Here is a 26,142-nt window from a genome sequence, read left to right as displayed (position 1 = left end):
GAGGCTCATGAGTCAGATCCTTTCCAGGATGAAACTCTTCCAACATGTTTAACTCTCATTTTGCTGAGGAACTGATCGGCTGGAGTGATGGAAGCTATTCTGGGTCAGCTGGGCAGATCCTGCCCTCTGATTGGTCATCAGGTGATCCACAGGGTCCAGGAGGTCGTTGGATTAAAGCAGACGACTCGACTCCGGTGAGTCAGATCCAAACCTGAATTCACTGCTTCAGCGAACAAGTTTCAACACGATGAATAAAAAGAACAAAAACAACATGAGACACAGATGTTTGGAGCCCCTTTAATCAGTCATTCATTACAACAACTCTCTGATTTAAGCTTCATCAAATTTAAATGTTCCAATGTGCTTTTTCTCTGTTCAGCCACTTAACTCTGACCTTTGACCCCTTCAGGCAGAAAAAAGGCTCCTAACTCAAGGGATGAACCAGTGTTGTGTCGACACAGAACAGACAACTTAGCAAAGAAGCCATTTTAAACTGGATCTTTAGGCACTTTGTCACAAAGACACATCATTTGTTCCCATTTCTTTAGCTGCATCTATGAAAAACAGCAAAGAAAACACAGTTTGACAGACAGAAAATAGGATTTCTGCAGCAACAAGGTGATTCCCAAAGAGCTATTGGCTGAAAACTGATTAAAGAAGTGAGATGTTTGATTAAAGCTTGAGCTGAACATCAGTGAGTCTGAAAACCTTGATAATTACAGAATAACTACATCTATAAGCAGCCGTGGTGACAGAATAATTCATGGTTCTGGAGTTTCAGCAGCTTTGCTTCCAGGAGCACCTGTCAATCAAAGCAGATCCACACATTAATCCATATCAAAGAAAACGTTCACAGAAAAAACTCTAAGGTAAAATCTTCTAAAAAAGAAGCTAAACGCTTGTTTTGTCTTGATGGAAAATCTCTTTCTGTCAGCTGCTGCTGAGATTCAGAGAAACCTGGTCTCAGTGGTGCTTCTGTATAATCACATTATTCTCCTGGACCCACCTGTCCACCTCTCTGGGCCTCCTCACTCGTCCAGGACCTTCTTGGACGCCCCGTCCCTGGTCTTGGCCCTCAGCTTGTTCACCTGCGACTCGGCGATGTCGGCCCGCTCCTCCGCCTCCTCCAGCTCGTGCTGCAGCTTGCGCACTTTGGCCATGTTGCTGTTGGCCGCCTCCTCGGCCTCCTCGGCCGCGTGTTTGTAGGACTTGACCTTCAGCTGCAGCTTGTCCACCAGGTCCTGCAGCCGCGCCATGTTCTTGCGGTCCTCCTCGGTCTGGTAGCTGAGCTCTTTGGCCCGCCGCTCATACTTCCGGATGCCCTTAACCGACTCGATTCCTCGCTTCTGCTCCGCCTCCAGCTCATTCTCCAGGTCTCTGATGCGGGCCTCCAGCTTCTGGAGTTGCTTCTTGCCCCCTTTCATGGCGATCTGCTCGGCCTCGTCCAGGCGGTGCTGCAGGTCTTTGATGGTCTGCTCCATGTTCTTCTTCATGCGCTCCAAGTGGGCGCTTGTGTCCTGCTCCTTCTTCAGTTCCTCCGCCATCATGGCTGCGTCTGTGATGGCCTTCTTCGCCTTCTCCTCGGCGTTGCGGTTCTCCTGGATGGCGTCCTCCATCTCGCTCTGCAGGTGCAGCAGGTCTGCCTCGTGCTTCTTCTTCTGGTTGATCAGGCTGGTGTTCTGGGAGTGCAGGAGCTGCATTCGCTCGGTGGCGTCAGTCAGCTCCTGCTCAGCCAGTTTGCGGCTGCGGTCCGTCTGTTCCAGGGCGGCCCTCAGCTCCTCCAGCTCAGCCTGGATCAGGTTGTTGCGGCGCTCCAGCAGGGCAATGTTTTCTCTCAGGTCGTCATTGCCGTGCTGAGCATCATCCAGCAGGAGCTGAGTGTCTTTCAGGAATGCTTGGAGGCTCTTGACCTGTTTCTGGGCATCGGCTGCCTGTCTGTTGGCTTGGCTCAGCTGAATCTCCATCTCATTGAGGTCACCTTCCATTTTCTTCTTGACTCTCAGGGCCTCGTTTCTGCTCCTGGTCTCAGCTTCCATCGAGGACTGAAGGGACTCCAGCATTCGTTGGTAGTTCCTCTTGGCCTGCTCCATTTCCTCGTCTTTCTCGGCCAGCTTGCGCTCCATTTCGGCCTTCACTTGGTTGAACTCCAGCTGGGCTCGGAGGATCTTGCTCTCTTCGTGCTCCAGAGAACCTTCTGCCTCTTCCAGCGCTGCCTGGAGCTCAGCCTTTTCCTGCTCCAGCTGCTTTCGGATCTTCTCCAGCTCGTGGGCGCTTCGACCGCCTTCTCCCAGCTGGTCGGTGAGGTCAGAGATCTCCTCCTGGAGGTTCTTGTTCTCTCTCTTCATCGTCTCGAGCTGATCCAGCGACTCCTCGTAAGCGTTCTTCAGTTTGAAGAGTTCGGTGCTCAGAGACCGAGCTTCCTTCTGGGACGCCTCTAATTCACACTGTGACTCCTCAAACTTCTGCTTCCACTCCACCAGGACTTTGTCAAACGTTCTTTGCTTCTTGTCCAGTGCAGCTGAGGCTGCGTTCGACCTCTCCAGGTCCAACATCAGATCTTCAATCTCGTTTTGGAGGCGGTGTTTGGTCTTCTCGAGGGATGAGCACTTTGCATTCACGGCCTCGATGGCCTCCTCGGCCTCCTGCAGTCTCTGAACCAGCTTCTTCTTTGCTTCCTCCAGCTCCTCTGTTCTCTGGATCCCATCAGTCTCATACTTGGTCCTCCAAGCTGAGACCTCGGTGTTGGACTTGGACAGAGCTCTCTGCAGCTCAGCTTTGGCCTCCTGCTCCTCCTCAAACTGCTCTCGGAGCAGATCGCAGTCGTGGCGCGCAGACTGTACGGCGTGGGCCAGGGCGTTCTTTGCCTTCACTTCTTCCTCCAGCTGTCTTCGCAGGTCCTCCACCTGCTGGTTGTAGGAGTTCTTCCCTCTGGTCAGCTGTGAAATCAGACATTCCTTCTCCTCCAGCTGACGCCCGAACTCGCCGTTCTCAGTGAGCAGCTTGGCCTTCTGGGTCGTCAGGTCATTGACGGCCCTCTGGCCCTCCTCATACTTACTCTTGTACTCGTTCATGTTGTCTTCCATCGTGCGGCACATCTTCTCAATGTTGGACTTGGCCTTCACCACACTCTCCATGTTGGAGACCAAGTCGTCCAGCTCCAGCTTCAGCTCACTTTTTTCTTTCTCCAGCTTTTGCTTCACGCGCTGCAGGTTATCGATCTGTTCTCCCAGTTCCGCCACACTGTCAGCGTGCTTCTTCCTCAGGGAGGCAGCCGTGGTTTCGTGGTGGAGAGTCGATTCCTCCAGTTCGCGGCGCAGCTTCTGAAATTCAGCGTCTCTCTTCTTGTTCAGCTCCACCTGAGCTGAGGTTGCTCCACCAGCTTCCTCCAGACGTTCGCTGATGTCCTCCAGCTCGCGGGACAGATCTGAGCGCTGCTTCTCCACTTTGGCCCGGGCAGCCCGCTCTGCATCCAGCTCCTCCTCCAGCTCCTCGATCCGAGCCTGGTTTTCCTTCAGCTTCTTCTGGAGCTGGACTGAGGCAACCTGCTCATCCTCCAGCCGTGCATTCATTTGGGTAATCTCAAAGTCTTTCTTCTTGAGCTTCTCCTCCAGCTGCTGCTTGTCGTTCTCTAAGTCCATCACACTTTCCTGAGTCAGTTTCAGGTCCCCCTCCAGCTTCCTCTTAGAGCGCTCCAGGTCCATCCGGACCTTCTTCTCCTGCTCCAGTGAGCCCTCCAGATCGTCCACCTGCTGTTCCAGCTTAGCTTTAGCTTTGCTCAGACTGTTGGCTTTGTCCTCCTCACTCTGCAGGTCATCCAGCGTCTGCTGGTGGGCCTCCTGCAGCGCCTTCTTCTCTTTGGTCAGCTTCAGGATGTTCTCGTCCTGTGAGGCCATCTCCTCCATCAGGTTTTTCACCTTATTCTCCGTCGCATGCTTCTCCTTTTCCACCTTGGCTAACGTTAGCTCCAGGTCATCGATGTCTTTCTTCAGCTCAGAGCACTCATCTTCAAGCTTGCGTTTCTTTGCTGTAAGGTCTGCATTCATCTCCTCTTCATCCTCCAGCCTTTCAGTCATCTCTTTGAGCTTGGCCTCCAGCTGAATCTTGCTCTTAATAAGCTGCTCGCAGCGTTCTTCAGCATCAGTCAGAGTGTCCTGTTCAGACTGAATCTGCAGAGTCAGATCATTCTTCTCTTGGAGAAGCGTCACTATTTTCTCCTCTAATTCCTTCCGTCGAGCTTCGGATTTCTCCAGCGCTTCCTTTAGCTTGTTGAATTCATCCTTTATGTTGGCCATCTCCTTCTCAGACTCAGCACTCTTCAGCAGGGGTTTGATCTTGAAGAAGAGCTTCATCCAGGGCCAGTTCTTCACAGCCAGAAATGAGCGGAGGTTCCACTGGATCACCATTAGGGCGTCTCTGCGTTCCACCAGTTTAGCAAACTGCTCCCTCATGAGCAGAGCTCGGGCGTTAGCCTGAATCCTGGTGATAATTCGAGAGAGTTGCTCATCGCGCATCTCCTCCAGCGTGCCCAGCAGCCCGGCTTTGAAGAAGACTTTCGTGTGGCCAAACTTGTACTGAGTGTGGTCGATGTCCAGCGATCCCAGCAGCTTCTCAGCGCTCTTCTTACAGTCGATGAACTGACCTTCAGGGATGGCAGAGGCATTCAGGATTCTGTAGCGCTGCTTAAAGTCGCCGTAGAGTACGCGGTTCGGGAAGCCTTTCCTGCAGATCCTGATGCCTTCCAGGACGCCGTTACAGCGGAGCTGGTGCATCACCAGGCAGTTGTCCATGACTCCGGGGGTCTTTCTGTCATTAGGGATCAGACAGCGGACGAAGTGGGGATGGGTGGTCTTCAGGTTGGTCATCAGCTTGTTCAGGTTCTCCCTGTGAAGAGCAGACACCGTTTGGAACGAGGAGCCCTTCTTCTTGGCCCCTTTGCCTCCTTTGTCTCCACCATCAGTTCCTGAGTAGCTGGAAAACAGCAGACTCAGCAGCTTCAGAGAGGACTTCTGGAAGAGGCCGACCACAGTTTCATTCAGCGGGTCTTTGTTTTTTACAAGCCAGCCGCCGATGTTGTAGTCCACTGTTCCAGCATAGTGAACCAGGGCAAAATGAGCCTCTGACTTCCCCTTTGCTGCCCTCGGCTTCTCAAACATCTTGTTCTTTCCCAGATGATTATCATACAGCTTGGCCTTGAAGGTCTGGTCACTGGCTTTGGGAAACATACATTCTTCTTCCAGAATCGACAGGATCCCCATCGGCTTCTCAATCAGGTCGATGCAGGCCTGAAGGTCCATCCCGAAGTCGATGAACTCCCAGTCGATTCCCTCCTTCTTGTACTCCTCTTGTTCCAGAACGAACATGTGATGGTTGAAAAACTGCTGCAGTTTTTCGTTGGTGTAGTTGATGCACAGCTGCTCGAATGTGTTGAAATCAAAGATCTCAAATCCGGCGATGTCCAGAACTCCTATGAAATACTGGCGGTGCTGCTTCGTGTCCAGCGAGTGGTTAATTCTCACCACCATCCAGTTGAACATCTTCTCATACACCGACTTGGCCAGAGCCCCGATGGCGTAGTAGACCTGGTCCACGCTTTGGCCCTTGGTGACGTACTCGTTTCCCACCTTGACTCTGGGATGGCACAGGCCTTTGATGAGGTCAGCGGAGTTCAGCCCCATCAGGTAAGCGGATTTATCCGCCGCCTCGGTCCCGTCGGGCTCAGCCTGCTCCTCCCGCTGCTTCTGCTTGAACTTCAGGTTGCCATAGTGCATGATGGCGCCGGTCAGCTTGTAGACGCCCATCTTCTCCTCCGGGGTGAAGCCGAGCACGTCGAAGGCGCTGTCTGTGGCCATCAGCTCCTCCGAGTCGTTGATGGAGGCGACTGTTAACTCTCCCTGGGAGATGTAGGAGTAGTCGTATGGATTGTTGGTGATCAGCAGCAGGTCCAGCAGCTCTGGCTTCTGATTGGACAGGATCTGGTAGAAGATGTGGTAGTTCCTCTCAGCCTTGAGCTGAAAGGTGACTCGGGACTTCTCCAGCAGGTACGTCTCCACGTCGGCAGACGACAGTTTGCCACTCGTGCCGAAGTGAATGCGGATGAACTTTCCGAAACGAGACGAGTTGTCGTTCCTGAGAGTTTTTGCGTTGCCGAAGGCCTCGAGCGCCGGGTTCGCCTGGATGATCTGGTCCTCCAGTGTCCCCTTGCTGGTGTCTCTTTTGCCTCCTCCCACTGCAGCAATGCTGGCAAAGTACTGGATGACTCTCTTGGTGTTCACCGTCTTTCCTGCGCCGGATTCCCCGGTGATGAGGACGGACTGGTTCTCCCTGTCAGTCAGCATGTACTGGTAGGCGTTATCAGAGATGGAGAAGATGTGGGGCGGCGCCTCGGTCCTCTTCTTCCCCCTGTAGGCCGCCACCACCTCGGAGTCATACACAGGAAGCCACTTGTAGGGATTGACGGTGACGCAGAAGAGTCCGGAGTAGGTGTAGATCATCCAGGCAGCGTAGCGCTCTTTGAGGTTAAACAGCACCGCGGGCTCGTGGAGGAACGTGAACATCGCCATGTCTTCGATTTTATCGAACTTGGGTGGGTTCTGGGGGTGAACGTCAGACTCCTTCACCGTCGCTGTGGAGCCATCCTCCTTCTTCACCGTCACCATCGCTCCTTCTCGGCTCTGGATCTGGCCTTTCATGTATTCCACTTTGTCGTCCACAACAAAGCATTCGGTCTTTATGTCAAACGCTCTGGTCTGAGCCTCCAGACGTTCCTTGTCTGACTTCCTCAGGAAAGGAGCTGCCTTCCCGAACTCAGCCATCAAAGCGTCTCCCATGGTGGAGCTGGAGTGAGGACCGGAGAGGACGGGGTTTCCTGCCGAGGCTGGTGCAGAACTGCAGCCTCCTCGCAGGAGACGGACGTTTATAAAGGCTCAGCGTGGACCAAATTAGGAGATATCTGCTGAGCAGAAGCAGCTGAACTAAATCTGTCCCTGAACGCAGCAGAAGGGCAGATGCTGGACCTTTGGCTGTTACAGGCCATGTAAGGCGAGGCAGAGATTTACTGCTTATCTGTCTGCTGATAGACTGACATTCAGACTCCTCTGTCCTCACAGCAGCTCATTGCCTCATCAACTCATCTGAAAGGGACAGAAATCACCTTTTAAATGGTGTTCAACAGTAAATGAAGCAGAGGCTAAAGTCAGAGGAACAGAGAAAACTTCATCTTCGAGGAGGGAAAAATCACAAAGAAGAGCTGATGAGTTAAAATAATGTTCCAAATGTTTCTTTCATATCCAACAGATCGTTTATTTGTTATAACTGACTGGTTTAACCCTCAAACTCTGTTTATCTGCAGAAAAAGGGACAAAGCACAGAATAACTTGTTGAGACATATAATAATAATTATATATTATAATTTAAAGATTCTTTCAGTGCAATGAAAACTCTGTTTTTCTGTCATTCAGTTTGAAAGAAACTCAAAGAAGAGAGATAAAAGAAACTCAAAGAAGAGATTCTTCTGAGCTACAGGCCTGAATAATAAGTGGATGATGCTGGAAATGTGCTGCAGATATATGTGGAACTATCTGTAAAAATGTAGATCTGTTGAACAGCGTCTGTGGAAGTTTCATCACAGAAACACGAAGAAGCATTTAAAGGATTAAATACTTTCATACTTTATATTGCAGATCAGTTTTGTTGTAAACTCAGTATTTTACTACATGTTTGAAATAATGAATTTCAAATCAAATCAAATCAAACGACCCAAAAACTTCTTTGTCTTGAATTAAAACTGATTTTTGTTCTTGTTTTCTGCCTAAATCCTGAATTATTTTCCATTCATGATTCATGTCGTCTGTTCTTTCATTGCATGATAATTCGTTAATACTTCTTCCAAAACAGCTTCTTCTTGCTCTACTTTCTTCTTCTTCATCACACTGAACATTTCTCTTCTTCTGTTTACAGTAATGTGTTCGTTCTCTTGCTTTATTCTCATTGATCTTTGTTACTGTGACACTCATTTTAGTTTTATTTATAAAGCTCAAAAGCTCCTTCAAATACAAAGTCCAATTTAAGCCAATTAGAATCCAATAGATTGTAATATAATCATAATCAAATCCAATTTATTGAAGTCAAAATTAATCCAATTCACACAGAACCAATTTCTTAAAAAGTTACGGAGCTGCACTGAAACTTCTCTCTGATCCTGAGCTGCACGAGGCGACTGGAGAGAAAAAACTCCCTTTTAACAGGAAGAAACCTCCATCAGAACCAGAACCAGGAAGAAACCTCCATCAGAACCAGAACCAGGAAGGGTCCATCTGCCTGGACCAGCTGGGGCTGAGAGGACAGGAAAGAGGGGACAACAAGCAGCGTAACACCAGGCCAGAGACACCTGCTGAGAGAGAGAAACACAAGTTAATGACAGCAATGATGTCATCTGGAGGGAGGAGAGGTGCATCATGGGAGCTCCCCCAGCAGGCTGGGCCTATAGCAGCAGAACTATGGGATGTTTCAGGCTCACCTGAGCCATCCCTAACTATAAGCTTCATCAGAAAGGAAAGTTTCAGCCTGATCTTAAAGGTAGAGAGGGTGTCTGCTTCCTGAAGCCAAACTGGCAGCTGGTTCCACAGAGAGGGGCCTGATAACTGAAGGCTCTGCCTCCCATTCTGCTTTTAGGGGCCTGATAACTGAAGGCTCTGCCTCCCATTCTGCTTTTAGGGGCCTGATAACTGAAGGCTCTGCCTCCCATTCTGCTTTTAGGGGCCTGATAACTGAAGGCTCTGCCTCCCATTCTGCTTTTAGGGGCCTGATAACTGAAGGCTCTGCCTCCCATTCTGCTTTTAGGGGCCTGATAACTGAAGGCTCTGCCTCCCATTCTGCTTTTAGGGGCCTGATAACTGAAGGCTCTGCCTCCCATTCTACTTTTAGGGGCCTGATAACTGAAGGCTCTGCCTCCCATTCTGCTTTTAGGGGCCTGATAACTGAAGGCTCTGCCTCCCATTCTGCTTTTAGGGGCCTGATAACTGAAGGCTCTGCCTCCCATTCTGCTTTTAGAAACTCTGGGAACCACAAGGAAACCTGCAGCCTGAGAGCAAAGTGCTCTGTTGGGGAAATATCCAACTGTGAGATCTTTAAGATGTGATGGAGCTCGGTCATTAAGAGCTTTATATGTGAGGAGAAGAATCTTAAATTCTATCCTGAATCTAACAGGGAGCCAATGAAGAGAAGCTAAAACTGGAGAAACATGATCTCTGCTGTTAGATCTCAGCAGAACTCTGGCTGCAGGGTTCTGGATCAGCTGGAGGCTTTTTCTCACAGTGTTTCTGTTTGGTGAACGAACCTAAAGCTGCAGAACTGTTGCTGTTCTGTTGCAGGAGATAAAGACACTGAATGATGGGAATGTGTGAAACAGCAGAGATAAACGGACTCTGAGACCTCCCTGCAGCTGCATCACATCATAAAAGACGTCACAGCACTGAACTTCATGGTTTTAACCTTAAAGCTCTGGAATCAGACTCGTTTGAGCTCATGAAAACTGAGCTGAGCTATAAAAGAAGCCGAGTGGTTAAGCTCTGAGTGTGCAGTGATGATCTCAAGTGTTCGTGTCTCTTTATCTCTGACACTCGGGAATCTTCTGCCTACAAATAGAAAGCAGACAGTTTTTATCTGGAAGAGCCTTCCTGCTGCAGCTGGACTCTCAGGTTTCAGGAAGCTGTGGCACAGGAACCAGCCTCTGATGTTCAGGGTGAGTTTAGAGGCTGAAAAAGATGGTTTTAATGCTTTAAAACAGCTTCTCCTAAAAGAAGATCAGATGTTTTACGATGTTTGGTGGAATTATCTCATTTATAAATACGTCAGAAGACTCAAAAGTTCAATCTTTCAGACAAAAACATGGATATTTACAGTTTATGTTTTAGCTCAAAGAGAAAAGTTTGTCACAAATGAGAGAAAATATGAAGCTAAATGATGGTTAAAGGCTGGTGTGGGATGGGTTAGTCCGGATAGTAAAGGGTCCTTCAGTAACCTTTATCTTTATTAATCCTGTGTGAGTTGCTTTGGGAAAAACCAGCATGTTTGGAGAATTAAAAATTGGTTCCTGCTTCGACTTCCTGTCAGAACTGAACTTATTTCCTGTTCAGCTTCATTTAATCTGTGAACAAACATCATTTCTACACCTCCTGAATGGTGGAAACAGACCAGCAGCTTCATTTAATCTGTGAACAAACATAATTTCTACACCTCCTGAATGGTGGAAACAGACCAGCAGCTTCATTTAATCTGTGAACAAACATCACTTCTACACCTCCTGAATGGTGGAAACAGACCAGCAGCTTCATTTAATCTGTAAACAAACATCATTTCTACACCTCCTGAATGGTGGAAACAGACCAGCAGCTTCATTTAATCTGTGAACAAACATCATTTCTACACCTCCTGAATGGTGGAAACAGACCAGCAGCTTCATTTAATCTGTGAACAAACATCATTTCTACACCTCCTGAATGGTGGAAACAGACCAGCAGCTTCATTTAATCTGTGAACAAACATCATTTCTACACCTCCTGAATGGTGGAAACAGACCAGTGGCTCTGAACATTGAACAACTGGAGCTCAGATTATTATTTTTTTACCTCACATTCGCTCTGAACAGGAAACACTGTGTTTGTTGGGAGATAAAATGAAGCTGAACAGGAAATATGTTGAGTTCAGAGTGTCTGACATGAAGTAAAAATGGAAGAATCGCGTCTAATTTAATATTCGTTTTAGTTTGATTCAATCAAAGAAGAAACTGTGACACATTTTAAATAAATTGTTATTTATTCTGCATTTAAAACCTTAAAACAGATCAAAGTGTTGTGTTCAAGTGCAAGTTTTTTTCTGTTCGTTTCAACATCGATTCAGGAGGAAATGAAGTTCTGTGAGAAATGAGACAAAACATCATGAAGTAGATAATTCACCTCTGAGGGACATGCTGTGTTTCCACTTCTGTTCGCCATATTGATCTTTTTATTGATTAATGAAGTTCTGATGCAGAGAAACTGGTTTTAAGATGAAATGCGATCCGACCGGCAGGAAAATCAGAACCAAACAGAATCATTCAGGTGAACACGGGCTCAAACAGGTGAGGAACAGGCTGGGGTCAAAGTTCACCCCCCTGCTGCTCACTCACCTGCTGGAGCTGACAGGCAGTGGGAGGGGCTTACGTCACAGCCAATCAGAACGGAGCAGAGGACTGAGTCCTTAGCTGAGTCCCGGCTGGAACCCGGCATGGTCCCAGGTGAGCCTCAGGTGTGAGCCTCAGGTGTGAGCCTCAGGTGTTCAGCACAGCGACATGCGTTTGCGGTGAAGCTCCACCAGCGGCACCAGGCAGCGAGGAAGCCCCACCTGCAGCAGGAACGGGTGCTGCAGCAGGGCGGCGGCGCTGCTGCGCCGCTGAGTGTCACAAGTCAACATGGAGTCCAGGAAGCCCTTCAGCACCGGAGACACCTGAGCACAGAGAGAGTGACATCATCAGCAGGGAACCGCCCACCTGGGCACAGAGACAGTGACATCATCAGCAGGGAACCGCCCACCTGCTGCTGATTCAGACCCAGCGAGATATTCATCATCAGCTCCACAAGTTAAGCAACCTCTGACACCTGTCACACGCCACGCCTGTCACACGCCTGTCACACGCCACACGCCACACCTGTCACACGCCACACCTGTCACACGCCACACCTGTCACACGCCACACCTGTCACACGCCACACCTGTCACACGCCACACCTGTCACACGCCACGCCTGTCACACGCCACGCCTGCCACACGCCACGCCTGTCACACGCCACGCCTGTCACACGCCACGCCTGTCACACGCCACGCCTGCCACACGCCACGCCTGTCACACGCCACGCCTGCCACACGCCACGCCTGCCACACGCCACGCCTGTCACACGCCACGCCTGTCACACGCCACGCCTGTCACACGCCACGCCTGCCACACGCCACGCCTGCCACACGCCACGCCTGCCACACGCCACGCCTGTCACACGCCTGTCACACGCCACACGCCACACCTGTCACACGCCACACCTGTCACACGCCACACCTGTCACACGCCACACCTGTCACACGCCACACCTGTCACACGCCACGCCTGTCACACGCCACGCCTGCCACACGCCACGCCTGTCACACGCCACGCCTGCCACACGCCACGCCTGCCACACGCCACGCCTGTCACACGCCACGCCTGTCACACGCCACGCCTGCCACACGCCACGCCTGCCACACGCCACGCCTGCCACACGCCACGCCTGTCACACGCCACGCCTGTCACACGCCACGCCTGTCACACGCCACGCCTGCCACACGCCACGCCTGTCACACGCCACACCTGTCACACGCCAGGAAAGAGATGAAGATAGAAGATAACTCTAACTCTAACTAAAATAAAATCATATAAATAAAACCCTAAATAACAGATCCTTTCATGTCCTCATAATGCATGTTAAAGCCTGCGGGCCTCACTTTGTACAAAGATAGAAGTAAATGTGTGTGTGCACGTGTGTGTGCACGTGTGTGTGCACGTGACAGTCGTCTGACCCTTTGGATGTTCCTGATGCTCGGCGCCGCCTCGTCTCTCAGCTTCTTCATGGCGATGATGGGTGAGTCGCTGAAATATGGCGGCTCCCCGTCCACCATCTCCACCACCATGATGCCCAGAGACCAGACGTCCACCTGGGGAACAGAACGCTGTCAGAGGAACGCCTTCCTCGGGTTCTGGGACGTCATGTGTGGAGTTATGATGTGAAATCCTGCATGTTTCCATGGGGCATCTGGGCTAAACTTATTCTAAAGGAGACAGATTCTCATATTCTTTGAGGCAGTTTTCTGAGGTCTGACTGAGATGTTTCAGACGGACTTTGGTCTAAATGCCTGTTGGTTTAAGCTCAGCGGCTCTCTGTCTCAGCCCTGTTTAACGGTCTGTTTTCAGGGTGGAGCAGGAGCTCAGCTCCACCCTTTGGGTGAAGTTAGCAGCAACTCACAAACTGAACCAGAGTCAGACCCTGAACTAGAAGGAGCTTCCAGACAGATTTAAGCTACAAGGCTGCAGCAGGGCTTTGGTGAAGGGTCAGTTTCTGTCTGTCTGTCCGTTGGCTGAGGACACGCTGTCATGCTGCTGTGGAGTTCAGGTGTGTTTACCTGCGTTACCTCATCAACATCTGGACATCTGCTGTGATTTAATGCAGAAACACAGACAGAATGAAGCTGTTCCTGCAGTCAGAAACACTCCAGCTCTGTAGATACAGATAGTTACTGATCCCAGAGGGAAACAGGTTAGCAGTTAGCTGTAAGTTAGCTGTAAGTTAGCAGCTAGCTGTGATTTAGCAGTTAGCTGTAGGGTAGCAGTTAGCTGTAAGTTTAGCAGTTAGCTGTAAGTTAACAGTTAGCTGTAAGTTAGCAGTTAGCTGTGAGTTAGCAGTTAGCTGGAAGTTAGCTGTAAGTTAGCTGTGAGTTAGCAGTTAGCTGTAAGTTAGCTGTAAGTTTAGCAGTTAGCTGTAAGTTAGCAGTTAGCTGTAAGTTAGCAGTTAGCAGTTAGCTGTGAGTTAGCAGTTAGCTGTGAGTTAGCAGGTAGCTGTAAGTTAGCTGTAAGTTAGCTGTGAGTTAGCAGTTAGCTGTAAGTTAGCTGTAAGGTAGCAGTTAGCTGTAAGTTAGCAGTTAGCTGTAAGTTAGCTGTAAGTTTAGCAGTTAGCTGTAAGTTAGCTGTAAGTTAGCTGTAAGTTAGCTGTGAGTTAGCAGTTAGCTGTAAGTTAGCTGTAAGTTTAGCAGTTAGCTGTAAGTTAGCTGTAAGTTAGCTGTAAGTTAGCTGTGAGTTAGCAGTTAGCTGTAAGTTAGCAGTTAGCTGTGAGTTAGCAGTTAGCTGTAAGTTAGCTGTGAGTTAGCAGTTAGCTGTAAGTTAGCAGTTAGGTGTGAGTTTAGCAGTTAGCTGTAAGTTAGCAGTTAGGTGTGAGTTTAGCAGTTAGCTGTAAGGTAGCAGTTAGCTGTAAGTTAGCAGTTAGCTGTGAGTTAGCAGTTAGCTGTAAGTTAGCAGTTAGCTGTAAGTTAGCAGCAGATGCTAGTAAACGATGCTTCCTCGTCATCAGTAATAGACCAAGCCGGAGAATGATCCTCTCTCTGCATTCCTCTCATATATGACCGAGGCTGCTGGTTTCATCATTCGGTAAATCTGGATCTCACCTCAGTGCCGTACGGTACTTTGGAGATGACCTCAGGAGCCATCCAGTACGGAGTCCCGACCAGAGACTTCCTCTTTGGGACATCTTTACTGATCTGAGCGCAGAAGCCAAAGTCTGACAGTTTAATCTGCAGCAGGATGGAGAAGATAGAGATATGGTGGCATGAAGTTCAGCTGCCGCTGACACAGGAGGGTTTGCTAGCCTGTCAGCAAATAAGGGATTAGAGCAGATTCACAGCATTAAGTTGATGAGGACAGGGGGACAGGGATATTACCCTGCCATCCAGCGTCAGCAGGATGGAGTCGCTCTTGATGTCCCGGTGGATGACGCCCTGAGAGTGGAGGTAGGACAGCGCCTGCAGGACGCCTTCACAAACCGTCGCTATCTGCTCTTCATCCAACCTGAGGAGCACAGAAACACCGTGAAACCGGAGAAAATCTACCAAAACACAAGCAAAGCAGGTTCTATCTGCAGCTCAAACTGCTTAAAGAATGCTAAAAATGCTACATACTTTTTTAAAAAAAGAACAATTTGTAGAATGACGATAATAAAAGTTTAGATGTGTTCAATAAAAGTGTCTCAAACTGTAAAATAGAACCAAAGTAAAAGGTGAAAGTAGCATTTTAATCAGAATCACTTTAATGAGGAACAGTGTTTAAAAATGGTACCAGCTGACCTCGGTACCAGCTGACCTGGGTACCAGCTGACCTCGGTACCAGCTGACCTCGGTACCAGCTGAGCTCGGTACCAGCTGACCTCTGTACCAGCTGACCTCGGTACCAGCTGACCTCGGTACCAGCTGAGCTCGGTACCAGCTGACCTCTGTACCTGCTGACCTCGGTACCAGCTGACCTCTGTACCTGCTGACCTGGGTACCAGCTGACCTGAGTACCAGCTGACCTGGGTACCAGCTGACCTCGGTATCAGCTGACCTGGGTACCAGCTGACCTGGGTACCAGCTGACCTCGGTATCAGCTGACCTGGGTACCAGCTGACCTGGGTACCAGCTGACCTCGGTATCAGCTGACCTCTGTAACAGCTGACCTCTGTACCTGCTGACCTGAGTACCAGCTGACCTCTGTACCAGCTGACCTCTGTACCAGCTGACCTGAGTACCAGCTGACCTCTGTACCAGCTGACCTGAGTACCAGCTGACCTGGGTACCAGCTGACCTGGGTACCAGCTGACCTCGGTAACAGCTGACCTCTGTAACAGCTGACCTCTGTACCTGCTGACCTGAGTACCAGCTGACCTCTGTACCAGCTGACCTCTGTACCAGCTGACCTGAGTACCAGCTGACCTCGGTACCAGCTGACCTCTGTACCAGCTGACCTGGGTACCAGCTGACCTGAGTACCAGCTGACCTCGGTACCAGCTGACCTGAGTACCAGCTGACCTCGGTACCAGCTGACCTCGGTACCAGCTGACCTCGGTACCAGCTGACCTGAGTACCAGCTGACCTCGGTACCAGCTGACCTCGGTATCAGCTGACCTCTGTACCAGCTGACCTGAGTACCAGCTGACCTGGGTACCAGCTGACCTGAGTACCAGCTGACCTCGGTAACAGCTGACCTGAGTACCAGCTCACCTGGGTACCAGCTGACCTCGGTACCAGCTGACCTCGGTAACAGCTGACCTGAGTACCAGCTCACCTGGGTACCAGCTGACCTCGGTACCAGCTGACCTCGGTAACAGCTGACCTGAGTACCAGCTGACCTCGGTACCAGCTGACCTCGGTACCAGCTGACCTCGGTACCAGCTGACCTGAGTACCAGCTGACCTCGGTACCAGCTGACCTCGGTAACAGCTGACCTGAGTACCAGCTGACCTCGGTAACAGCTGACCTGAGTACCAGCTCACCTGGGTACCAGCTGACCTCGGTACCAGCTGACCTCGGTAACAGCTGACCTGAGTACCAGCTGACCTCGGTACCAGCTGACCTCGGTACCAGCTGACCTCGGTACCAGCTGACCTCTGTACCAGCTGACCTCGGTACCAGCTGACCTCGGTAACAGCTGACCTGAGTACCAGCTCACCTGGGTACCAGCTGACCCACCTGGGTACCAGCTGACCTCTGTACCAGCTGACCTCGGTACCAGCTGACCTCGGTAACAGCTGACCTCGGTACCAGCTGAGCTCGGTACCTGCTGACCTCGGTACCAGCTGAGCTCGGTACCTGCTGACCTCGGTACCAGCTGACCTCGGTACCAGCTGACCTGGGTACCAGCTGACCTCTGTACCAGCTGACCTCGGTACCAGCTGACCTCGGTACCAGCTGACCTCGGTACCAGCTGACCTCTGTAACAGCTGATTGATGCAGGGAAGAAGAGAGGCTGAGGCTTTCTGTGTTTCAGGAAGCTAACCTGGTCTCGCTGATGATGTGCGTGAGAGCGCCACCCTGCAGGTACTCCATGATGACCCACAGCTCCTCCTCCACCAGGGCGCTGCGGAACATCTCCACCACGTTCGGGTGCCGGTAGTCCCTCATGATCACCACCTGAGACAAAGACAAGTCAAGCAGTTTCCTCTGAAGCTCAGTTCTGGTAGCCTCGCCCTCTCTGCCCCCCCCATACCTCATTAAAGAGCAGCTCTCTGCGCTGCTGCTTCCTCAGGTCCATCATCTTCACCGCCACCTGGCGTCCGCTCTGCCGCTCTCGGGCGATGCACACCACCCCCGTGGACCCCTCACCGATCTTCACAAAGTTCTCCAAAGTCATTCTTGGGTCGCCCGGATCCACCACCATCTGCAGTGCCGCCTTGAACTGCTCGTGGGTCACCTTCTGAGGAGCTCCCTCAGGTGTGGTCTGAGGCGTGGAGGTGGGGGCGGGGCCCGGGGACCCGGTGGGGGAGGGGCCGGGTCTGGAGGGACTGTCCCGGATCGGGAGGTCTGTACTTTTTGAAGAGATGGCTAAACTGGAAGATGGGCGGAGTAAGTGCTGAGGTAAGCTCCTCCCTGTGATGATGGGGGTGCTGGTGGTGTTGGGGGGGGGCAGCAGGGAGCGGGAGGCCAGCTGAGGAGGAGCAGAGATGAGGAAGAGCTTCTTTTTAATGCTCAGGTGGCAGGTGTATCTTAACCTTTAATCGGCGGCCTTACCTTGAGGTCGTAGGAGGAGTGCGGCCTTCTGGGAGTTTCTCTGGAGGACGACAGCAGGTCGGGCAGCTGAGTCGCCCCTGGTCTCAGCCTCAGGTGAGGCCTGTTAGTCTGCAGGTTGTACTGACAGGACATCGGCCTCTGTCTTAGCTCCGCCCCCTCACTGCGGGCACACTGCTCCCCCCTGTCAGGTGTGAGGGGCGTGGCCTCAGACGAAGCGCTCACCTGGCAGCTGGATTTGGCTCTTAGCAAGGCTCCGTTCGGTTTGGGGCTGCCGCTGTCGCTCCGCACCTGTCGGATCCGGTCCTGCCAGTAGGTGGCGCTGCCACCGTTTTTCACGCTGTTGCTGCGGCGCCCGGCCTCCTGGTACTGGTATGACTCATCCTCCGGCAGTTCTCCCAGACGACCCATCGACTGGGCCCGTTTCCGTGCCGACAGGCTGGTGCGGCGCAGAGAGTTGGAGCTGCTCACGGACAGACGACTCATCTCAGAGATCACATGACTGATGTAATCGCCATGACCAACGAAGCTGCCGCGAACGATCGCCTGCCGACACAAACACACGATTTCTGTCATTTACAGAAGATTTTCACAGAACTTCACCCGTTCGACTCCGTTTTAGCTCCACCGGAGATGAGAAACTCCACGTCTGACCCAAGCTGAGACAGACTTTTCGTCCTCCTCCTGAAGCCAAACTTCACCGCCAACATCCCCTCAGGCGCAGCGGAGGAACAGCAGGTGTTTGAGATCATCAGCAACCTGTTTTCAACACATCCGCTAAAGTCCTGATCCAGTCCTCATGTCTTTGGATATTAAAACAGGAAGCAGCTGCAGGGATTTACTGACACATTGATCAGATCAGAGAACTGGATCATCAGAACTCTACACCACCGGGCCGAGAGTGGACCGGCTCAAGCTGAGGGAAACTAAAGGAATGTCTTTAAACCCAAACTGGAGCCAAGACAAATGGACCAAACCACACAAACCGAATGTGTTTTCTGCCTGAAACCAGAGGGTTGGTGTGGTACCGGGTCCAGACTGTGGTACCGGGTCCAGACTCTGGTACCAGGTCCAGACTCTGGTACCGGGTCCAGACTCTGGTACCAGGTCCAGACTGTGGTACAGGGTCCAGACTGTGGTACCAGGTCCAGACTCTGGTACCAGGTCCAGACTCTGGTACCGGGTCCAGACTGTGGTACCGGGTCCAGACTGTGGTACAGGGTCCAGACTGTGGTACCGGGTCCAGACTGTGGCACCAGGTCCAGACTGTGGTACAGGGTCCAGACTGTGGTACCGGGTCCAGACTCTGGTACCAGGTCCAGACTGTGGCACCAGGTCCAGACTGTGGTACAGGGTCCAGACTGTGGTACCAGGTCCAGACTCTGGTACCAGGTCCAGACTCTGGTACCAGGTCCAGACTGTGGTACCAGGTCCAGACTGTGGTACCGGGTCCAGACTCTGGTACCGGGTCCAGACTCTGGTACCGGGTCCAGACTGTGGTACCAGGTCCAGACTGTGGTACCGGGTCCAGACTGGTCCAAACTGACACCAAACATTACAGAAGATGGTTATCTTCCACAGTAAATAGAGATTTAAATTTGACCTCTGACCTTCTGGGGTTTCAGTTCAACATGTGTGATCCTGGAAGGGTCCACGAGGGGGCGTGGCCTCCTCAGCGTGTCGATGACGCTCTGCCACTGCGACGGCAGACCCACGTAGCGTCCTGTGGTGACGTCAAACGAGGTGTGGACGCGGTGCTGGAAGTCACTCGGTGCAGAGATCTCCAGCCGGTGCGCCTTCTTCCTGCGACGGAACATCGCCACGGCAACACGGCGGCGGCAGTCAGGTGAGGAGACCTGAGGGAAACAGCAGGGAGCAGCGAGCTGAGCGGCCAAACAGCAACAAGACTGACGCTGCATTTCAGACATGATGAAAACACAGAGAGTCACGGCTGCACAGGTGACTCACCTGAGAGGTCACATGATCTCCTGCCCTGCCAGACACAAACCGACCAAACAGGTGAGAGCCGCCAAGTATGAGTCTGTGACACTGAGTCACTTTAGTTTCCTGCTCTGACTGCAGGAGGTGAGGCGGGACGTTGGGTTTGTCTTTAACAGTTTACTAACTTTTTCTTTAATTAAAATCCTTTCATTCATCATTTTTAACTCGTTAAATCCGTTCTGTCATTAATCACAAATCAGACGTCTTCTCATTCAAGCTTTTGGATCCCAAACTACCGCAGATAACTTAAACAGGTTCTGTAGGTAAACAAAGGTAAACAAAGGTAAACAAAGGAAAACAAAGGAAAACAAAGGTAAACAAAGGAAAACAAAGGTAAACAAAGGAAAACAAAGGAAAACAAAGGTAAACAAAGGAAAACAAAGGAAAACAAAGGTAAACAAAGGAAAACAAAGGAAAACAAAGGAAAACAAAGGTAAACAAAGGTAAACAAAGGTAAAGAAAGGAAAACAAAGGAAAACAAAGGAAAACAAAGGAAAACAAAGAAAAACAAAGGAAAACAAAGGTAAACAAAGGAAAACAAAGGAAAACAAAGGTAAACAAAGGAAAACAAAGGTAAACAAAGGAAAACAAAGGTAAACAAAGGTAAACAAAGGTAAAGAAAGGAAAACAAAGGAAAACAAAGGAAAACAAAGGAAAACAAAGAAAAACAAAGGAAAACAAAGGTAAACAAAGGAAAACAAAGGAAAACAAAGGTAAACAAAGGAAAACAAAGGTAAACAAAGGAAAACAAAGGAAAACAAAGGTAAACAAAGGTAAACAAAGGTAAACAAAGGAAAACAAAGGTAAACAAAGGAAAACAAAGGAAAACAAAGGTAAACAAAGGAAAACAAAGGAAAACAAAGGAAAACAAAGGTAAACAAAGGTGTACAAAGGTAAACAAAGGTAAACAAAGGTGTACGAAGGTAAACAAAGGTAAACAAAGGTGTACGAAGGAAAACAAAGGTAAACAAAGGAAAACAAAGGAAAACAAAGGAAAACAAAGGTAAACAAAGGTAAACAAAGGAAAACAAAGGTAAACAAAGGAAAACAAAGGTAAACAAAGGAAAACAAAGGAAAACAAAGGAAAACAAAGGAAAACAAAGGTAAACAAAGGTAAACAAAGGTAAACAAAGGAAAACAAAGGTAAACAAAGGAAAACAAAGGTAAACAAAGGAAAACAAAGGAAAACAAAGGAAAACAAAGGAAAACAAAGGTAAACAAAGGAAAACAAAGGTAAACAAAGGAAAACAAAGGTAAACAAAGGTAAACAAAGGAAAACAAAGGTAAACAAAGGAAAACAAAGGAAAACAAAGGTAAACAAAGGTAAACAAAGGTAAACAAAGGAAAACAAAGGTAAACAAAGGTAAACAAAGGAAAACAAAGGTAAACAAAGGTAAACAAAGGTAAACAAAGGTAAACAAAGGTAAACAAAGGTAAACAAAGGAAAACAAAGGTAAACAAAGGAAAACAAAGGTAAACAAAGGAAAACAAAGGTAAACAAAGGAAAACAAAGGAAAACAAAGGTAAACAAAGGAAAACAAAGGTAAACAAAGGTAAACAAAGGAAAACAAAGGTAAACAAAGGTAAACAAAGGTAAACAAAGGAAAACAAAGGAAAACAAAGGTAAACAAAGGAAAACAAAGGTAAACAAAGGTAAACAAAGGAAAACAAAGGTAAACAAAGGTAAACAAAGGTAAACAAAGGTAAACAAAGGTGTACGAAGGTAAACAAAGGTAAACAAAGGTGTACGAAGGTAAACAAAGGTAAACAAAGGTAAACAAAGCATTTGTTGGACCAACGGTTCATTCACAGCTGGGACTGGTGTCGGTTTGTCAGCTCATTGGTTTCACAGGAAAACTAAACTGAATGAGAATGAGCTTGTTTTTTTTGGCACTGATGCATTTCACAGCCCTCTTTTTAAATATCCTAGTTAGAAAGACGGCTTCCAGGTGCCACATGTCGGGACTCAACCATCTGTCCACCTGTCTGAGTGCAAATAAACCGCTGCCCTACGAGGAAAACCTTTACCAAAAGGTCAAAGGTCACAGGTGCGGTCTGAAGATCAACGTATTCAGGATTCGAACCTTCTCCCTGCTGCACTGCTCCTGCATGACTGTGGGAATCTGAGGAAGACCAGAATCTCCCGATAAGATTTTAAAAAAGATGTTCTGGGACTTTAAAACCAAACTCGTTCAGTCTTCAACTGAGTCAATTGGACATTATCAAATAATTCAGGGTTAATCTAAGGGACGGCCCATCATAGGGACTCTTCTTAGGGACCCTTCTCAGGGACCCTTTTTATGGACCATTCTTAGGGACCCTTCTCAGGGGCCCTTCTTAGGGACCATTCTTAGGGACCCTTCTCAGGGACCCTTCTTAGAGACCCTTCTTAGGGACCCTTCTTAGAGACCCTTCTTAGGGACCCTTCTTAGGGACCCTTCTCAGGGACCCTTCTTAGAGACCCTTCTTAGGGACCCTTCTCAGGGACCCTTCTTAGAGACCCTTCTCAGGGACCCTTCTTAGGGACCATTCTTAGGGACCCTTTTATGGACCCTTCTCAGGGGCCCTTTTATGGACCTTCTCAGGGACCCTCTGTCCATCTCTGGTTTGGTAGAAACCTGAATACTTTCTTTTGGGTTTCTGTTTTATTTTTTCCCAACTGGAATGTTTCCCCCCCAGAAACATGCAGAAACTGGATTAAAATGGATGGATTTTGTGGTTTTTCTGTTTTATTTTGTGTTAGTACCTCTCGCTTTATGACCTCTGTTCTGGATTCTCTGTGTGAATGAAACTGAAGCAAACTGTGAGACACGAAGATCAGAAAGAGGAGACCAAAACAACCAGAACTGCCAGCAGAACCCAGTTGTCTCAATAACTGACTGGGGTTCTGATTGAGGTTCTGATAGATGAGCAGTAACTATTCATGGTGCAGAATCCACATAGAAATGGTCTGTTTTTATTCAACTAAACGTCACTGTGAGTCTCATCTACAATCAGAATCAGAACCTGAAATGGGTCGGACTCTGAGAAACATCCTGTGACTTCTGGCCGAGACCGGTGAGCCAATCAGGGACAACCTGCTAACCTGAGATTTCAGTGTGTGTGATGGACCGATTCAGCAGATCAAACACAGTCACACATCTCGTTAATGAGGTCATGTGACCTCGTTACACAACGAGCCTCTGAGGAAGAGATGAACCACAGACTGAGGGGTGAGATTATCAGCCAATCAGACGACCCCCCCACTGCCATCAGCATCCGTCCTACTTTCTGATCCGAGCCCCGATCAGCAGGGAAACCGCTCAGTTCCTTCATGTTTCAGCCTGACTCAGCCTGAGCAGAACTTCTCAGAACCGCTCACACAGGGTCCAGTACTCAGCTGCCAGGCTGCTGCCAGAACCTTCCAGAAGCTCTCATATTCCACCAGTTCTGGTTTCTTTCCATGGACTCCGGGTCAGGTTCAGAATCCAATTCAGAGATCAGCCGCAGCCCGATCAGAACCATCCAGGATCAGAACCAAAGGAGGTTGTTTGGACTGTGTTGCTTATTTTATTTCCATCTTTCACTGTTTTATTTGATCTGTTCTGAACCACTTTGAGGAAGATGTTCTGAAAGGTTCTGTATAAATGTACTCCATGTCTGCTTTCCATCCCGGATCAGCGTCAACAGCGACCTGCTCAGCTGGTTCTGGTTCTTTGAAGGTCGGTCTCAGAATGGGAACCAAACACACACTCACCTGTTTGTGGATCAGTGTCTCCGCCCTCAGGTGATCCGGGTCCGGTCCAGATCGCTCCGTTCACTTCGACCTGAAGCCAAACACAGAGAAGCTCAGAGCTGCTGCCTCCTCCTCTTCATCACGTCATCATCTTCGTTTATCTTCCTCTGACTGACCGGATCAGATTGTTGCACATCCTCCTCCACTCCCACTAAGCAAACAGGGGGGGGGGGGGGGGGAGGAGGAGGAGGAGGAGGAGGAGGAGGAGGAAGAGGAGGAGGAGGAAGAGGAGGAGGAGGAGGGGGAAGAGGAGGAGGAGGAGGGGGGAGGAGGAGGGGGAGGAGGAGGAGGAAGAGGAGGAGGAGGAGGAGGAAGAGGAGGAAGAGGAGGGGGAGGAGGAGGGGGGAGGAGGAGGGGGGAGGAGGAGGGGGAGGAGTCACAGCTGGAGTTTAAACCTCACTGAGGAAGATTGCTGGCGGACGACACATCAGGACGGTATTTTAGTTTGATTCAGTTTCTCCTTCCAGCTCCTACACAGGTGTTCATGGCTCAGCCAATCAGGGAGCAGCAGGTAGAAGTCAGCTGCTGTGATTGGTTGACAGAAAACTGACAACAACCACCAACGATGATGATGACACAGCCGACTGTGATCACCTCACAGCAGCTGAAAACATCTGTCTGAGTCAGGTTTCAGGTTAGTTTATGTTCCCCACTCTGCCCCCTGCAGGCTGGGAGGGTAACAGCAGGAACAGTCTGGCCCAGTCAAACCACTTCTCCAGTTCTTCCACTGGTCCAAAACCCCCAAATTGTCCCAAAAAAGGTCCAGAATCAGTTCAATACTGGTCTAAAAGCAGGCCAGAACCCCAAAACAGCCCGTAAAGGCCAAAACAAGTCCAAAATCAGATCAAACTAATGTAAAACTGGTCCAAACCCCCAAAATCATCCATAAAACATCTAAACAAGTCCAGAATAAGTTAAATATTGGTCTAAAACCAGGCCAAAACCAGGCCGTTATCACTGTCCGTCTGAGTCGTCCAATCAGAGCACAGGTTAGTTTATGTTCCCCACTCTGCCCCCTGCAGAGTTCACCCCTGCTTTGCAGCGTCCCATAAGTCCTTAGGGCTGCTGAAATGTGGGTCTGTTCCAGCAGAAACCGGGTCAGAACCTCTGTCCCTTTGTGTCTCCACACAGGTGTGACGTTCCCCGCTCAGATTGAACAGCATCATCGTGTTTTCCTCAGGAATGATCCCTACAGGACACACGTTGGAGTCCAGTCTGAGCTCCTTTTGGACCAGACAGAACCCATGGGCCATGAGCCCGCTTTGATACAGGTTACAGCAAAGGTTGTGGTGCTCTGATGTGGCAGATTTGGGCCACATCTGCTGGATGTGACCCGGACTAAGTGGACCAGGATTGGACCAAACATGCAAACAGGAGAAACTGGTTCTGTGGTTCATTTGGGTTTTTGGGGGTTCTGGGAGGAGTTTCTTTGTTGTTTTGTGTTTAAATGTGAGGAAAAAGATAGTTTGTGAATCAGTGTAGTTCTTCAGCGGTGCTGGTAGCAGTCAGCCACTCGCTGCCTGCTCGTTCCAGAGGACATTATGCAGTTATGTGTTGGCCGCAGACCAGGTGTGTGTTTTCAGGGTGTGACTCACCTGCATACCTGAGGTGTCAAACACTACATGACCAGACAGCTCCGCCATGACTCCTGAGCCTGACTGGAAACCAGACTGCAGCGAAACAGGAGCTGAGCTCACCGGTGACTGGCGACAGCTCATAATGACCCCCAGTCAGGTGACCCAGAGACAGCGCCCTCCAGTGGCTGCACCAACGCCGGCGCATGCTAACGTCAGCCTGGACCCAGCAGAATCATTAACACCAGCAGGAGAAAACCAGATCATCTCCGGTTCATTCTGCAGCAGCACGACGAGTCCAAACACCCAGAGACACGAAGAATGTGTCTTCAGCCACAGCAAAGCCGAGGAGCCTGAACTCCCCATGAACTCATCATCATCATGAGACCGAACACACAGCCCAAAATCAACGCTGAACAGGTGCAAAACCAGCCTGAAACAAGTCCAAATTTAGCCCAAAACACATGACGAACCAGCCAGAAAGTATTATCAAACCCTGAATTTCATTCAGGATCAATAAAGTATCTATCTATCTAAAAACCGGTCCAAAACTAATGTAAAACCTGACCAAAACTGGTCCAAAACTAATGTAAAACCTGACCAAAACTGGTCCAAAACTAATGTAAAACCTGACCAAAACTGGTCCAAAACTAATGTAAAACCTGACCAAAACTGGTCCAAAACTAATGTAAAACCTGACCAAAACTGGTCCAAAACTAATGTAAAACCTGACCAAATCTGGTCCAAAACTAATGTAAAACCTGACCAAAACCGGTCCAAAACTAATGTAAAACCTGACCAAAACCGGTCCAAAACTAATGTAAAACCTGACCAAAACCGGTCCAAAACTAATGTAAAACCTGACCAAAACTGGTCCAAAACTAATGTAAAACCTGACCAAAACCGGTCCAAAACTAATGTAAAACCTGACCAAATCTGGTCCAAAACTAATGTAAAACCTGACCAAAACCGGTCCAAAACTAATGTAAAACCTGACCAAAACCGGTCCAAAACTAATGTAAAACCTGACCAAAACCGGTCCAAAACTAATGTAAAACCTGACCAAAACCAGTCCAAAACTAATGTAAAACCTGACCAAAACCGGTCCAAAACTAATGTAAAACCTGACCAAAACTAATGTAAAACCTGACCAAAACTGGTCCAAAACTAATGTAAAACCTGACCAAAACTGGTCCAAAACTAATGTAAAACCTGACCAAAACTGGTCCAAAACTAATGTAAAACCTGACCAAAACTGGTCCAAAACTAATGTAAAACCTGACCAAATCTGGTCCAAAACTAATGTAAAACCTGACCAAAACCGGTCCAAAACTAATGTAAAACCTGACCAAAACCGGTCCAAAACTAATGTAAAACCTGACCAAAACCGGTCCAAAACTAATGTAAAACCTGACCAAAACTGGTCCAAAACTAATGTAAAACCTGACCAAAACCGGTCCAAAACTAATGTAAAACCTGACCAAA

General features: G+C 49.3%; 2 protein-coding genes across 3 annotated transcripts; both read right to left on the bottom strand.

Moving 5' to 3' along the window:
* Window positions 1–1,020: 1,020 nt before the first annotated feature.
* On the bottom strand, window positions 1,021–6,827 carry myh6 (myosin, heavy chain 6, cardiac muscle, alpha). The gene has a single exon (XM_072362041.1). The coding sequence runs from the start codon at window positions 6,825–6,827 to the stop codon at window positions 1,029–1,031; it is 5,799 nt and encodes a 1,932-aa protein (XP_072218142.1). The 3' UTR covers window positions 1,021–1,028.
* A 4,477-nt stretch (window positions 6,828–11,304) lies between these two features.
* On the bottom strand, window positions 11,305–23,091 carry pak6b (p21 protein (Cdc42/Rac)-activated kinase 6b). 2 transcript variants are annotated; one of them, XM_072362072.1, is made up of 9 exons: window positions 23,045–23,091; window positions 18,918–19,163; window positions 17,311–17,853; window positions 16,790–17,227; window positions 16,580–16,713; window positions 14,491–14,617; window positions 14,218–14,343; window positions 12,583–12,717; window positions 11,305–11,481 (listed from the first exon to the last, which is right to left on the bottom strand). In XM_072362072.1, exons 2-9 carry the CDS (start codon window positions 19,122–19,124, stop codon window positions 11,314–11,316), a joined length of 1,878 nt encoding a protein of 625 aa, XP_072218173.1. In that variant the 5' UTR covers window positions 19,125–19,163; window positions 23,045–23,091; the 3' UTR covers window positions 11,305–11,313. The 2 variants fall into 2 exon arrangements, with proteins under 2 accessions (XP_072218173.1, XP_072218174.1); XM_072362073.1 differs by lacking the exon at window positions 23,045–23,091 and adding an exon at window positions 19,276–19,291.
* Window positions 23,092–26,142: the final 3,051 nt, after the last annotated feature.

The sequence above is a fragment of the Leuresthes tenuis genome, unplaced genomic scaffold (assembly GCF_036924035.1).
Source record: "Leuresthes tenuis unplaced genomic scaffold, fLeuTen1.0.hap1 SCAF_13, whole genome shotgun sequence".
In the NCBI taxonomy this organism is placed as follows: domain Eukaryota; kingdom Metazoa; phylum Chordata; class Actinopteri; order Atheriniformes; family Atherinopsidae; genus Leuresthes; species Leuresthes tenuis.
Note: the sequence above shows the minus strand (reverse complement) of the source record. Positions and strands in the feature narration are given on the sequence as shown.